General features: G+C 46.0%; 1 protein-coding gene across 4 annotated transcripts in view; it reads left to right on the plus strand.

The window, feature by feature from the left end:
* The window catches only part of PAX7 (paired box 7), a 116,928-nt gene that overhangs the window by 56,593 nt on the left and 44,321 nt on the right, over positions 1-16,014 (plus strand). For all 4 annotated transcript variants that reach the window (XM_040423138.1, XM_040423155.1, XM_040423147.1 and 1 more), the window contains exon 5: positions 7,121-7,320. In XM_040423138.1, coding sequence (XP_040279072.1) covers positions 7,121-7,320 — 200 coding nt within the window. The remainder of the gene's footprint in view (positions 1-7,120; positions 7,321-16,014) is intronic.

Consider the following 16,014-nt stretch of genomic DNA (forward strand, 5'->3'; position numbering starts at 1 on the left):
AAAAGTCCATTTATTTCAGTAATGCAAATAAAAAGCAATTGCATTAATGCAGCTTAAAATTAGAATATTGTGAAAAGGTTTAATATTCTAGGCTCAAAGTGTCGCACTCTAGTCAGCTGATTAACCCATACCCCCTGAGCAAAGGGGACCTCAAAATGGTGACTTTGGGGTTTCATAAGCTGTAATCTCTAATCATCCAAATTATAACAAATAAAGGCTTGGAATATCTCGCTTTGCATGTAATGAGTCTCATATGTTAGCTTCACCTTTTAAGTTGCATTACTGAAATAAATGAACTTTGCACGATATTCTAATTTTTCGAGTTTCGCCTGTATGTATCTATCTAAGCAGTATATATCGGTGTATATATATATAGTTATACATTTTGCTTTTAATCCCACTAAAATCAATGGGTCAAATTGTCTCAAAACCAAAGATATAAAGAAGCAACAAAAGGTTAAAAAAAAACACATAATTTCTGACTTCATTGTGTGAATGGGACTTGATAGTTTCCTTTTAACATGTACCAGACACATCTTGGGGGCATTTACCAATGCAGCTATATAAAACATAACTGCATTTTTGCGGAAGAAATTGCGTTAAAAACAAACTTAAAAAATTTCACCACTTTTTCCAGCACGAATGACAAATTTTCAAGTTTGAAAAACGTTTATTTCTTTGTTCATCTAACTGTTCTGTCACTGAAATATATCGGGGTCACAAAAAACAAACATATCGGTCTAAGTTCACATTTTTAGATCTAATCGTATTATATATTAAGAAGCTGTTAAAAAACAAAGACATAACCCCGAGGGTCCGGCCGCACTGTCAGGTTTGGAACAACAACCAGGAGTAGATTAAAAAAGTTGAATGTGTCCTTTATACTTTCTCTCCTTTTCTGATCCACTCCTGATTCTGGCTTCCAAAACTGCATCAGAAAACCTCACCGTGTGGCCGTACCCTTAAGGCCCCTTGCAGGCGGTCTGGATGCGTTCAGTGATAACTGCGCGATTTCGCAGGCAAAGTCATTCACTTTTGTCTACAATGTTCAGTTTTTATTGCGCGCGTGCAATGCGATTTTTAATGTGTTTTGCACACGCGTGATAAAACATTTAATGTGTACAAACCATCCATCGGTGAAAAACGCATCGCATCTGCACTTTCTTGCGGATAGTCACGCAGCTCCATTTTCAGCGTTGCGTGAAAATCGCTGAATATAGAACGTGCTGCGATTTTCACGCAAAGCACAAGTGTTGCGTGAAAACCAACGCCCGTGTACACAGCCCCATTGAAATGAATGGGTCCGGATTCCGTATAATAATCGCTTGTGTGAAAGGGGCCTAAGAGTTTTTGGTACTGGAGTGGATGGTACTGCCCTGATTCGCAGTCTTTCCCCTCCCTGCTTCTCGCATGTACACTGCACCCCCTAGGGTTTGAGATGACTCTAATTAGTGTCCACACATCACAGCAGTGAAAGGGTAAAAACACAACAACTGCAGAGGCTCCTGAAGTGATCATTTGTCCATCGCCCCATCCCGATGGCCCCCTGCTGCTTCCATTCCCCCCCTAGAGGTTTTAATATGCAGAGTGCACCTTCCCTTGCAGCGGCAAGGCAGTGTTCACACGTCTTGGTTTATAGATATCACATTGGACCGTTCAAGGCTGTCACTGGGACATTCAGCGTGTAACGGCCCCCTAAGGTGCAGCCTTAGCCGCTCTCTAAAAGAGCCACGACAAAAACTGCTCAGAGTTTCATGCAAGGTGAGACAATAAAAGGCATCTCACAGGGTTGGACATGCTTCAGAAAAGCCCCAAAGATGCCCGGCTCCCCCCAAAGTTCCTGTCATTCAGGGCCTTCCCTTACAATTCATTCCTCATCTCAGACAGAAAAGAAAGTTTTAAGCTGGCCATAGACACTAGAAGACAGTCGGCTCATGGGAGACCATGTCAGGCTTGAACTCAGCCTATCATGCCCTACATAAACAAACCCACCCAAAATGGGACGTCCCTTCCATAAAAATGTCCAGATGGACATCAAGATTAGCCTATTATATGCGTAGCTACGTCCACACTAACTCATCGAACCCCTTCCCTCTTCTTCAATATATGGAATATTTAAAAAGGGGGTTCTGAAAATAGCAACGCAAAGCGTGCCCGAGCATGCGCGGTGTGCTCTCCTTCACTTCGGGAGACAGAAGGGGGTCCCCAGGGGTGAGACCTGTACCTGTCCGACATTGATGGCAAATCCTATCCATACGCCATCAAATTTATTTTTCCGAGTCAACTGCACATACGTCCTAAGTGTGCTGCAGAATGTGTGGGAAAGAGAGCCGCCGGGTGGGTTAAATGTCACAGACCCCTCTAAGACTTTAAGTCATCTGCTGATCCGCGCAGCTGGGAACAGCAGGTGGAAAATGCACATATATTAATTAGCAGGTTCCTATAGGGAAGGAAGCGTGCACAAGTGCCTGCGATCAGCTGCTCTGCCCCGAAAAAGTAGGTTTTAGAGCAAATGTATCACCAATAGTTTAAAAATAAATAAATAATTATTTTTATTTTTTTGTACATTTTTTTAGTTTTACTTCCAGTATATGATTATGGGGGGAAAACTATGTTGCCTGAGCTATTGGTAACAGCATTTTCCTCAACTCCGGTCCTCAGGGCCCACCTGACGGTCATGTTTTCAGGATTTTGATACAATTAGATTTTGATATAATTAGTGTCATGCATCAGGACTTCATTCTGTGGGATATTCCCAAATCCTGACCGGTAGGTGGGCCCCGAGGACCGGAGTTGAGGAACACTACTTTAGAGCACCCAAAGGAACCTGTAGCTGTAGAAGATGTTCATTGACTTCTATGGGGGGGGGGGGGGGGAAATGCTCTATGACCCCGTACACAGGTCATTGTGTCGGGAGAGGGAGGAGCGGAGCCATCGCCTACAGTGAATTAGGCATCTTGTGTTATCTATATAGGTACTACCTGTCATTGTAATCTTGCCTGTTATGATAAAGAGATGACTACTGAGAAGTAATCTCTACAGAAAAGGAAGTGTCAGTCTAATATGAGGCTCAGGGGGTCAGAGTGAAAAACTGCAGGATTTCAGATTTTCTTTTTTTTTTTGTAAAATCTTAAAAGTAATTTACGCAATAGATCATTTTCTGAGAAACGTTTAATAGAGAGATCCCCAGAATTCCTTATTTCTGTCCTCACTCCTCCGGAGGAGGGAACATTCTATTTAGTAGGTAGGAACCTGGCGCACCTGTATATACACTGTATACCTCCGAACGGTTAAGGCCTGGCCCTTTTCATCATTCGTGACACTGGATCAGGCGGTATTTAGTCCTTAAATATGGGCTTCAATTAAATGTAATTCCCGAGGGGCTTTAGGGTATAATGGCTAAAGTACAGCAGAAAGTAGCCTGCAAGAATAATCTGATTCTCGAGCTGGGAGATGACATTCTAATTGGATGCCTAGGAGTAAAGCTGCAAACTCCATTAGGAATCGTTAGTGATATTCACAAACCTCATTAGTTGATCAGATCACAGTTCAACAAGCTTTTCTGTTCCAGAATGTCAGATTCAGCGGTATCAAGTGAAAATCCCCATTGAAATCAATATAAAACCAGATTTCACTCCTGACTGGGGCTCGAGAGCCTCTTCATAGAATTAGGTGAAGGGGGTCGGGGGGGGTCGGGAGATTCTGGAATGGCCACAGAAGCAGCGTTCGGTCTGAAATCTACGACTTCGATGTTTCTTGTGTCACAGTTGGCTGGTTTAGCTTTGGTTAAAAATAAGAAATAAGCCGAGCCTTCGGATCCCCCCCCCCCCCCCCCCCACAATATAGCTCTGCGGCTTCTTGGACTCCAGCTGAGCTGTAAATCACTTTTTCATTTTCCAAACCCTGCTCCCCAGTCTGTTTGGTATTCAAGGGCACTACACCGACCCAGTGTCATTCTGCTTTGGCCGAATTACTTGATTAAAACGCGTATAAACTATTACTGGCTTCATTTTCCTTCTATTGCCGCACGCTATGGATTCTAAGCTACATTAAACTGTAATAAAGTCCGAGGGGGGGGTGAGGGGGGGGGGTGCAGAGTTGTTGCTGGTGTACCTCACGTTCTGCATTCGAAGGGTACAAGACTTTCTGAATTTATGTGTCTGACATTCTATATATTAGCCAGTAAGCTGATGGGAGTTTATGCAATATGCTCCCAGCTGTTTGCAAGTTTGGGGGTCTCCGCGCCCTGGATTTGGACGTTTCGTGGCACAGCTCCACCCAGACCCTCTCCCCTCCATTGGACCTGTCATAACGGCAAAGAAAAGAGCAGCTGGGAATCTCGATATTTGTGTTTCTTCTCTTACAAAGTGAAGCAGAGGTCACCAAGAGATTAAGTGCGGATTGCAGCCCGTCTACCAGACCTCCATCCTCCATCTTCACAATAAAGACCCTTGGCAAGTCTTCCACTATAAGACAAAAAAATCAAATAAAAAATTCAAATCAAAACTGAAAAAAAAAAAAAGTAACATTAAAACCTAACACAGACAAAGTACAAAAACTCTTGAGGTTTCTAAACCCCTAAAACCTAAAACCAGAGTAGACGGCGGATTTGCCCATCACATTCCGGTGGACTCATACATTTTCATTAAAAGTCAGCTAACCTGAGAACGATAAGGTCACATCCCCACTCATTCTGTTGCCTTCCCCGCTAAGAGGATTATGTGAAATTACTGAGCAGCAAATATATAGACAAGGTGGGCACATTTCAAGAGATTATCTGGGGTACGTGTATAGCGCTCAGAGCCGGGGACATTAACGGTTCGGAGCTGGAGGCTGTTAATTGCATCATTATGGAGTAATAAGGATGAAAGGCTTTAAGCAAGTTCTCCAATATCTTTAGTTCAAAACTAATTTATACCTTGAGATGTGAGCCCAGCTACATTGACTCAAACTCACAGCCAGAGGGCGCTCAGTCGGGCTACGAAAACCCAATGTCTACTTTTCAATGGAGGGATTTAGGATTCAGTCCGAGACTTGTAATTATGAGGATTCGTAGCAAGATCTCGGTCACCTGAAAGCTTGTGATTCTGCGAAATGAATCTAAATCCCAATGCGACGCTTAGCCCAGAGGACCAAGACAGTTGTGAATAAAACTAATTCCTCCCCTACCGGCGTAAGATCATCTTCCTTGTCTTAAGCTCATTCTCATCACAAGCAGACCGCAATTTGTTTTAGGCCTCATGCACACGGCCGTTGTTGTGGTCCAGTTTTGGCGGCTCCGATGCGGACCCGTTCACTTCAATGGGGCCGCAAAAGATGCGGACAGCGCTCCGTGCGCTGTCCGCATCAGTTGCCCCGTTTCGTGGCCCGCAAAAAAAAATATAACCTGTCCTATTCTTGTCCGCGCTTTGCGGACAAGAATAGGCAGTTATATTAAAGGCTGATACCGCCACAGCCAGTCGCTGCCTCCTTGCGTGGAGAGAGCAGCCGCTTTATAGAACCGTTAACCTGAAAGTCTATGCTGGTAAATGTAGGCACAGATATTATTAACAGTTGCAATAAATTACCGGCTGAACAAAGAGAATTAACTCCACATGTCACATATCACTATGGTTGACTGTTATCCAGCCTGGTGGTGCAATAGTCTCCTAAAATGTGGTTCTACAATGCCCACTGCGGGGTGTAGACCTCTAAGAGGCTTGTAATCTGCCTCTCTCCGATATGACTAGGGACCTTAGGGCCCTGTGTTGGTCCGATGTTCATATGTGCCCGCATTACTGAGAAAAATGAAGTTTATGAAATATATGCTAATGAGCCTCTAGGAGCAACGGGGGCGTTACCATTACTCCTAGAGACTATGCTCTCTCTGCAACTGCCACGTCCTCTCCACTTTGATTGACAGGGCCAGGCAGTGAAAGCATCATCAAGCCTGGCCCTGTTGCAGCGAGAGCAGAGCCTCTAGGTGTAATGGCAACGCCCCAGTTGCTCCTACAGGATTATTTGCATATATTAAAACATCATTTTTCTCAGCAATGCCGGCACATAGGAACATGGGACCAACACAGATGCCTTCAGCTGCCAAGTGCACATAGGTACTAAACTGCTGACAGATGCCCTTTAAGTAACTAAGTGAAATGCTTTCTGTACTCTAAATGTGAATGGGTTGCTGGACTGTCTCTTAGGCCCCCATTTCTTGTCTGTATTTCCTCACAGGACTCAGGTTCCTGTAAAGCTGCTCTCACTCCTCACATCTCCAGACTTCAACTCAGTCTGTTTACTCACAGAAAGGAGACCACCCCTGCCTAGAGAAAGCCCACCCGCTTGGACCCGCCCCTGCCTAGAGAAATCCCGCCCCTGCCTATGGGTTAACCCTCAAGGTTCTAGCCAGAAGTTACATAATATAGAAATAGCATAGTTTTACCTAACCACGCATTGGAAAGTATAGCAGATACAAAACTGCATTGTTAGAAATGATAACAGGACAACTCTCATTAGTAGTGGCCTCATGTTGACTGTAGAAATCTGTATAAACATATCCTGTACACACAGGTCTATGGAGCATCGTGTATTAGAGCCTTTTTTTCTGTGGCTTTCAGAGCAGGTCATGATCAAGGGAAAGATTTCTGACCACTGAATGTAAATGTTGAATATTTCTACTCTGAGACTGCAACCAGAGCAGGGCCGGACTGGCCATAGACTTTACAGGGAAATTTCCTGTTGGGCCGATGCCCAGGGGGCCGCCTGAGCCCCTATCACGGCTGGCCAATTGAAGTTTTTGACTATGTACTTTGTGCGTATTTTGTGATGGACTGTGGTATTTGGCTCTGTTGGGGTGGTATAATGTGCCGCAATAAGGTATTGCTGGTCCTGCCTTCCATCAATTTGGACCCGACTAAAAAATGGGGCCACTTTTAGTATTTTCTCCAGGGCCACTTTAAGTTCCCAGTCTGCCCCTGAACCAGAGGGTGTAAGGGTAGAAAATGTTTGTACATTTTAGGACCCCAAAAAATTGTCAATACTTTATTAACTCCCTAAAAACTGTGACCATGGATGTAAAAGTGTTATTTGGTCAGTGACGGTGTACTCACAAGAAAATAAACAGGTGTTTTTCTTCCGTCAGGGAATCGCCTGGATGAAGGGTCAGATGTGGAGTCAGAACCAGATCTACCGCTGAAGCGAAAACAGCGCCGCAGTCGTACAACCTTCACTGCTGAGCAACTAGAAGAGCTGGAGAAGGCCTTCGAGAGAACACATTATCCTGATATATACACCAGAGAAGAACTAGCACAGAGAACCAAGCTCACTGAGGCCAGGGTGCAGGTATGTATTCTAGGTCGATATGTATAATTGCAGACCGGCCTAGTGATGTGCAATGCTTTTTTTTTTGGGACATGCAATTTTAAATCAACAGCAATTTCCTTCCAGTGCAATTTGTTTCATCCCCACTCCATACATTTTCAACCTCTTCATTATGGACAGCTGCAAACTGTAATCCTGCAAACTGCAGGATTACATCATCTATCACATGCCTCCTGGCAGCTCTCATACCCTCCTGACTAAGCTCTGCCCTCCTTGTTCCGCTGTATATTCTCCATGCATAGAGTGCTGAATCTATCATATCTGTCCTAGCTAAAGGACCAGGAAAGCAGTGATATAATAGCTAAGTCAATGCAATGATTAGCTGCAGAGTCATAAAATTCCCTTAACTCCCACTGTTTATACTGTCTGAGTGCTCTGTGCATAGTCTCCAGTGTATTTCTATGAAATCCTACTTCACACCTAACTACCCTTCCTGTACTAGCTGACCTGTCACAAGAAACCTATCACAAGCAGGAGTAAGGGGAAACAGGCTGAAGCAGCATTATGTAGGAATACATCGGAGATTCTGCACACAGCACTGAGTATCTGCAATGTGAGTTAGGGGACCTCGGCTCTATGTCACTGATCTATCACTTGATGCCCTTAGATAGGACACAGCTCCAAAACATCCCCCAACTAGAGTAAGTGATGTATAGCGTAAATGACGCTGAGTCCAATTATGTAATTTCTATCTTCATACTTGCAGTCTGATGCTGTGCTCCTGGAAACCAGCATCATTGATAAGACTCCTGGAGTCTTTCCATTATGTGCATGAGCTCAGAGATAGTGATGAGCGAATCGATTTGTCTCATCAACCAAAGTTCTACACCTGTGAGGTGCTGTCCCTGCAGCCTAAGATGCTTCCCCTACCACCTGCTTGACCGGGCCGGTCCTGACAATCGTGCACCTGCACTGTGAGGAGGCTCTGCTTCCACTACTGGAGCAGCAATTGTGCATGTGCCACTACACTTCTGGTTAGCGGCGCATGAACAGTCGCAGCTCCGGAAGTAGAGCCTCTGCTCTTCGCCGCTATTTGGAGCAGCGGCGCAGACGCAAGATTGTCAGGGCTAGACAAGATCCGAGATCCGTCCCTGTCAATCAGGCAGCAGGGGGAGCATCTTCAGCTGTGGAGACAACCCCTCACATGTAGAACTCTGGATGATGAGATAAATCCGTTCCCTCATCACTATCCCCGAGCTCATGCACATAATGGAACCACTCCAGGAGGAGTCTTCTCAATGCATTTTACTGCTGATTTGCAGGAGCTCAGCATCAGACAGCGAGTATGAAGATACCAATCATATCATTGGATGGATTGGGTTGCTTCAGAGCAGACACATTCCCTTTAAAGCAACTAGAGATGAGCGAATTTCCGCTTATGAAATTCGTTCACGCTTCGTTTGTTGGTAAAAGGTGAATTGCGTTATGGATTCTGTTACCAGGGACCATAACGCAATTCTATGACGGAACGCCTTTAGAGGCATTCCGTTATTCATTCCGTCATAATAGAAGTCTAGGGGCTGCAAAACGGATCCGCCCCGTTTCCGTTATGCAGGGGAAGACTCTAAAGGCATTCCGTTATGCATTCCGTCATAGAATTGCGTTATGGTCCGTGGTAACTGAATCCATAACGCAATTCCCCTTTTAACAGCAAACGAAGTGTGAACGAATTTCAAAATAAGCGACCCTTCGGTTCATGAAATTTTAAAAAATCATACTAAGGGCTCATGCACACGACTGTGTGCTGGCCGTTCCGTGCATTGTGGACCGCAATTTGCGGTCCCCAATGCACGGCAACATCCGCGCGGCTGCTGCAGACAGATCCAGGCCCATTCAACTTGATGCACTACTTTTTTGCGGTGCGGAGGCACGTACAGTAAACCCACAGAAGCACTCTGTAGTGCTTCCGATCCGTGCCTCCGTGGAACACGGTCCGTGAGATACCGGACTGGCATCCTTCTTAGTGCAGGAGCGCACAACGTCATTGGTTGCTATAACGCCTTGTGCTTCGTGCTGCCGCTGCTGTACAGTAATGCACTCGCATAGATCGTACGAGTGTATTACTGTACTGCGGCGGCACAAAGCGCACGGCGTCATAGCAACCAATGACGTCGTGCGCTCCTGCACTAAGCAGGATGCCAGTCCGGTATCTCACGGACCGTGTTCCACGGACGTGTGAATTCAGCCAAACTGGGGAATGAACAGAACACTTACATGTTGCCCTCCTTTTCATGTTTTTAGCTACAGATACCTGGGCCCCTCTTCTGTCATCTAAGGTGGCCACAACACTTCCTGGACTACCTGATGCATGACCTTCTTGTTGACCTGAACAGTGCCGGCCAATCCAAGGTCAGCAGGAAGTTCTTGGGCTACCAAACGCACAGCGTGCACCAGGTGGTCTGAGAAGTGAGGCAGCCATCTTGGATGGCATAATAGGAGCCTGGGAATCGAAGTTTTCCGCAACTAAAAAGATAAAAAGGAGGACACCAGCGTTTGTTCTGTTCATTTCCCAGTCGATGTGATTTTTTTTTTTCTTAAACCAGAGGGTTCCGTTAAGTTAAATGGGCCCAGTTGTACTCGATTCTGAGCAGTGTGGGCGAGCATAACGATAGACACGGAGCAGGTGCTCGCAATATGGAACCATGGCACTGATCTGACTTGTGGGAACTCTCTGACGAGGACTGCATTTGACAGAGCAACTTCAGGTCAGATGTGTACACAAAGATCCAAAGGATGAAGGGTGTGAACAGATTTGTTCATATAATAGGGTCTCTAGAGGACAGGGAGGGCAGAGATTGAGCAGGGGGTACAGTGAAATGTAGTTATAAGTGTTCATTCTGACAGAAGTGCAAGGATTAGGTTACAGGCTTGGAGAGGAGCTGCCGACATAGGAGTCTACAGCTTGTAAATAACATGGAAGGCATCCACAGCGCGGTGCACGTAGAGCAAGAAGAGGGACAGCGCTTGTCTCATGTGCTATCTATTTGGCATAGTTTGTGTGTGAGATAATCGGATACTCCGGTGTTATTGTGGTGGTAATGTACTCCATAGTTTCACCAACACACTTGGCAGAAGCGCTGCAGACCACCAGAGTGCAGAGGTCAAACGGAGGGGTCTGTGAAGTGCAATCACCCACTCAGCTGGGTTTCTGGGAAAACTGCCTTGGATATTTCTATTCCACATGAGCAGATTACCCCCGGCCTCTGGCAGCTTGTCCAGTAAACCTGCCAGTGTTCCTGCAGCAGCTGTTTGGCACATTCCTGTCCAATTCCTCACGCCAACATCCTGGCAGCTGAAAAGTGTTCCCATCGGGTTTTGGCCGACCACCCCACTGCAATGCCCTTAGCTACGACAGTGCATGGAAAGTACAACTTGTATGGTAGTCGTACAACGGCTTGTGAAATTTGCTGTCACTGTCGTCCCTTTGAGCCTTGTACTTCAGATAAGACGACAAAAGAACTTGGGTCAAAATAAGAGCACATGAATTGTTAGAAAGTGGACCTCGGGTGCGAGGCCTGGCCGGCAATGTGAGGAGCTCCCGAGCAGCACCCAGTAACATCCTGCGGCGAGAACCTCCTACTTGGCCGAACAGAAGTGGAGGAGGGTAGACAAGCGCCCTGCAAGTATTTTCGGGCATGACCTGTACAACAAAGAAGGAGAGGGAGGGCTGGGACCAACAAAATGGCGTCACCGCCTCGTCCAGGTCTGCGGACGTGGCGGCTCGGTTGAAGCAGTTTGCCCGGGTCCCTCACGCAGAAGGAGGCCCTGACAGTGCGGACATGCCGCTGAGGAAGACGGAGGGATCAGAGGTGAGCTCCCTCATTAATGACACCTTGGGGGCAGGGGCGTAACTATAGGCTCATGGGCCCCGATGCAAGAGATCAGCTTGGGCCCCCTTTCCCTCAGTGCTTTGTGTGTCTTCTTATGCGGCACAAGTGTCTTTGGGCCCCTTCAGGTTCCTGGGCCCGGTAGCGACTGCTACCTCTGCACCCCCTATAGCTACACCCCTGCTTGGGGGTGAAAGCACCCGCCAAGATGGCGGATCCCATGTGGAGGAGGCAGGAGCTGGTGAAGGGGGAGCCCATAAAGTATCAAACATACAGTCCATGCTGCAGCCACAACTGCCTTTCCCTGCCCTGCCACAAGATACAGAGCCTACAATGAAGGATATATTTCTGGCAGCACAAAACTGCAGCTCTGCATTAATGACCCTAAATACATCTATGGGGTCCTTCCTTCGAGAGAGCGTCTCTTTTATCCGACAAGACATAAGGAAAGTTAATGAACGTGTTGCTGGGGTGGAGGAAAGAGTGGGCCTTTTGGAAGATCAAGTACCCCCTGTAAAGCGGGATCTAGCCAAAGTAATTCGCAATATCACCCTTCTTATAAATTAAACGGAAGATTTGGAGAATAGATCACGCCGTAACAATCTCCGCTTGGTGGGAGTTCCGGAAAAGGCGGAAGGGGTTAATGCTGCACAGTTCTTCCCTGTCTCCATTATTTGCAATAGAAAGGGCACACAGGGTGCCATTCTGTCCTCCACCACCGGGGGCACCCCCCCCCCCCCCCCCCCCCCTTTCCCCAGACCAATCCTGCTTAGGATCCTGCACTTTCAAGATCGGGACACTATTCTTAGAAATGCAAGAGATCATGTGGATCTACTTATCAATGGCAATAATAATTTCGGCGGCGGTCCAAAGACGACGGGCGAAATTTCTGGATGTTAAAAGACGTTTAAAATTAAGACTGAAAAATGTACAATACTCTATGCTTTATCCCTCCAAGCTGCTTGTGGTCGCTGGCGGAAATGTCCACTTGTTTGAATCACCCGAAGACGCTGGATGGATCAAGTGAATGGGTCCGCATCCGTGAAGAGGAATGTACACGGCTGGTGACCCGTGTGTTTTGCGGAACCGCCGTATGCAGTCTGCAGCACGGGCATGGAGCCCTTACGTTCGTGTGAATGAGCCCTAATGATGAGTATTCTGCCTCCTCTGTACTTAGAAACATAGAAACATAGAAACATATGTTGTCCCTTTCTTCTCTATGATCTACTGTCCATTAGACAGATACAATGAACAGGGGGCTGTACTACTTTATTTTTTGTTAGGCTAGCCATTTATATATCTTTGCTGTATGAATAAGATGCCGCTTGATGTATAAGAATTGCTGTTGTTCGGTGCTCTATGCTTAGAAGGTTCCCTTATGTTCACAGTACATTTGCTCTATTGCACCATATTGTTAATGTTAGGCCACTGGTGCCGTCTCTTCATGTTTGCAGGCTTCAGGAAATTTTTGTGCCTCATGTCCCCAGTGTGGGACAATTGGAGAGATTTCTGTTGGAGTATTTTTGATAGATTGTTTGTACTGGGAGGGTATCTACGGAGAGACGACTTACTTTTTTTTTCTCCATCTGATCAATGGACACAGATTAGTTAGAACGGATACATATATACCGTATTTTTCGCTTTATAAGACGCACCTGATGATAAGACGCACCTAGGTTTTTGAGGAGGAAAAAAAGGAAAAAAATATTTTGAACCAAAAGGTGTACTTTTGGTGAGTTTTGAACTGATGGTGGTCTGTGGATGACACTATTATGGGGGATCTGTGGATGACACTGTTATGGGGGCATCTGTGGATGACACACTGTTATGGGGATCTATGGATGAAACTGTTATGGGGATCTATGGATGACACTGTTATGGGGGCATCTGTGGATGACGCACTGCTATGGGGGCATCTGTGGATGACGCACTGTTATGGGGGGCATCTCTGGATGACGCACTGTTATGGGGGGCATCTCTGGATGACACTGTTATGGGGGGGATCTGTGGATGACACTGTTATGGGGGAGGATCTGTGGATGACACTGTTATGGGGGGATCTGTGGATGACACTGTTATGGGGGGATCTGTGGATGACACTGTTATGGGGGGATCTGTGGATGACACATATATAGTATCTTATGCTATATATGTGTCATCCACAGATCCCCCCCAAACCAGTGTCCCTGTGTAAATAGTGACCCCGAATACAGGGGGTGGAGGCCAGCAACTGGTGTTGGAATCGCGGCGGGGCCTGGTGCAGTCACTGTACTCTATTACACCGGGCCCCGCTCACAGCAGTCTTTATATGTAAAGTGTAGTCATGGGAGCTTTGTTAAAGTATCGCAATACTATACAGTAGCGCAATCCTCTGCAGTAGTGCAATCCTCTGCAGTACTCACTATCAAACTACCGTAGCAGGCAGGCCGACAGCATAATGTCACTCACTCCGTCACTCGCGGAACCATTCATTTCAATGGTTCCGCAAAAAAACGGAATGTATTCCATATGCATTCCGTTTCCGTATTTCCGTTCCGTTTAAAGATAGAACATGTCCTATTATTGTCCGCAAATCACGTTCCATGGCTCCATTCAAGTCAATGGGTCCGCAAAAAAAGGAACACATACGGAAATGCATCCGTATGTCTTCCGTTTCCGTTCCGTTTTTTGCTGAACCATCTATTGAAAATGTTATGCCCAGCCCAATTTTATCTATGTAATTACTGTATACTGTATATGTCATACGGAAAAAACGGAACGGAAAAACGGAACAGAAACGGAAACACAACGGAAACAAAAAACGGAAGAACGGATCCGTGAAAAACGGACCGCAAAACACTGAAAAAGCCATATGGTCGTGTGCAATAGGCCTTATATACAGGTTCCATGGGTGCAGCAGAGAGGCCACACCCATGGAGCAGACAGAGGATTAACTCCAGATAGGAACACAGGGGAGTTAACCCATAAAGAATCACAAAGAACACACAGAAACGAAACTGCAGCGAGGAGCGCCCTTACGAGAAAGGATGGAACGTCACTGCCAGAGATAGTGGCTGTGACAAAACTTAACCCATTTTGGATCCAGCTATTGGATGAGGGAGATCTCCTTACAGAACAGATTAATGAGTTTTTTCTCTCCAATCTAGGCTCAGCGGCCATAGGGACAGTCTGGGATACTTATACAGACAAAAAATTAAACGATGCAAAACTAAGACTAGGGGACTTTCGGACTCCTTGCATCGGGAGGTGAAAGACTCTGAGGCTGCTTATATACGGAACCCGTCCACGCAGGATACATTTAATGATCATCTGACCTCAAACTGAAGACAACAAACGTTTCTTCCTGAGACAGAAATATTTTGAAGCAGGTGAAAGCGCGGGCAGTTTGCTGGCCAGAGTGGTCCGCTTGCAGGAGGGCTCATCCAGAATAATGGCTATCAGAACTAGAGAGGGGGCTCATTCTACAGACGATTTAGTTATCCTCAATGAATTTTATAGATACTATATAGAGTTATACACCTCAAAACTAGACATGGAGATTAGCGATATCAAATCTTATCTAGCCAATATACCCATCCCGGTGATGTCTCTGGAATCAGCCCGATATCTAGATGAGCCCTTAGAGTTGGAGGAACTTAGCCCTTGGTTCTTTTCCCAATGGCTTAACGGCTGAGTTTTTTTTAAAGGCTATCAAGAAACCCTTCTCCCTCGCTTATTAGATACCTTTAATGATGCTTTGCGATTGGGGAAATTGCCGGCATCTATGAGGGAGGCTGTGTTGGTAGTGTTACCAAAACCTGGAAAGGACCCAACTTTGCCTGACTCCTATAGGCCCATCTCCCTTCTGTCGACGGATGTGAAAATACTGGCGAAAGTACTGGCCAATCATTTGAATAAGGTTATTACCTCCCTCATACATGAAGACCAGTCAGGGTTCATGCCAAACGAAAGCACTTCCATTAATCTTCGGAGACCTTTCCTTAATTTCCAAAGATCGGTGGACACTGGGGGCTGTCGCGCAGTAGTAGCCCTAGACACTGCCAAGGCTTTTGATAGCGTTGAGTGGGAATATTTGTGGGAGGTTATGGGTGCTATGGGGTTTGGACAGGGTTTCATGTCATGGGTCAAGCTTCTCTACTGCTCGCCAGTACCCAGAATTTGGGCAAATGGGGAGTTATCTGCACAATTTCCATTGCACAGGGGAACAAGACAGGGTTGTCCACTATCCCCTCTATTGTTCGCTATTGCTATCGAAACCCTGACTGGAAGGGGTTTCCACTGGGTTCTCAAGAGGAAAGAGTCTCCCTGTATGCCCATGATATGCTTCTATATACAGGGGACATAGCGCATTCTATTCGCCCAATTATGAGGTGCATTACCGAATTTGTAAAGCGCTCCGGACTAACAATTAATTGGGACAAATCGGTAATTCTTCCTCTTGATCCCCTTCCATTACAGATGGGCTGGATGCAAATCCAGTTACAAGTCACCCACAGCTTGAAATATCTGGGTGTGGTGATAACACCAACAATCACAGACTGTGTTAAAGTTAATATGGAATCCCCGATACATACATTTACGGTAAGGTTAATGCCTGGCGTAAACCCCCCTTGTCAGTTGTTGGCCGACGCAATCAAATTAAAATTATACTGATGCTTCAACTGCTCTATATATTACATAATTCCCCCGTGTGGATTCCTCAAAGGGTATTTTATAACATCCAGGGTATTTTCCGTTCCCTGGTGTGGAAAAAGCAGCAACCTAGAATTTGTATGGAGACGCTACAGAGGAAGGAAGCCTATCTCTCCCAAATCCATGGTTATATTTC

This window comes from Bufo bufo, chromosome 1, assembly GCF_905171765.1.
Source record: "Bufo bufo chromosome 1, aBufBuf1.1, whole genome shotgun sequence".
Classification (NCBI taxonomy): domain Eukaryota; kingdom Metazoa; phylum Chordata; class Amphibia; order Anura; family Bufonidae; genus Bufo; species Bufo bufo.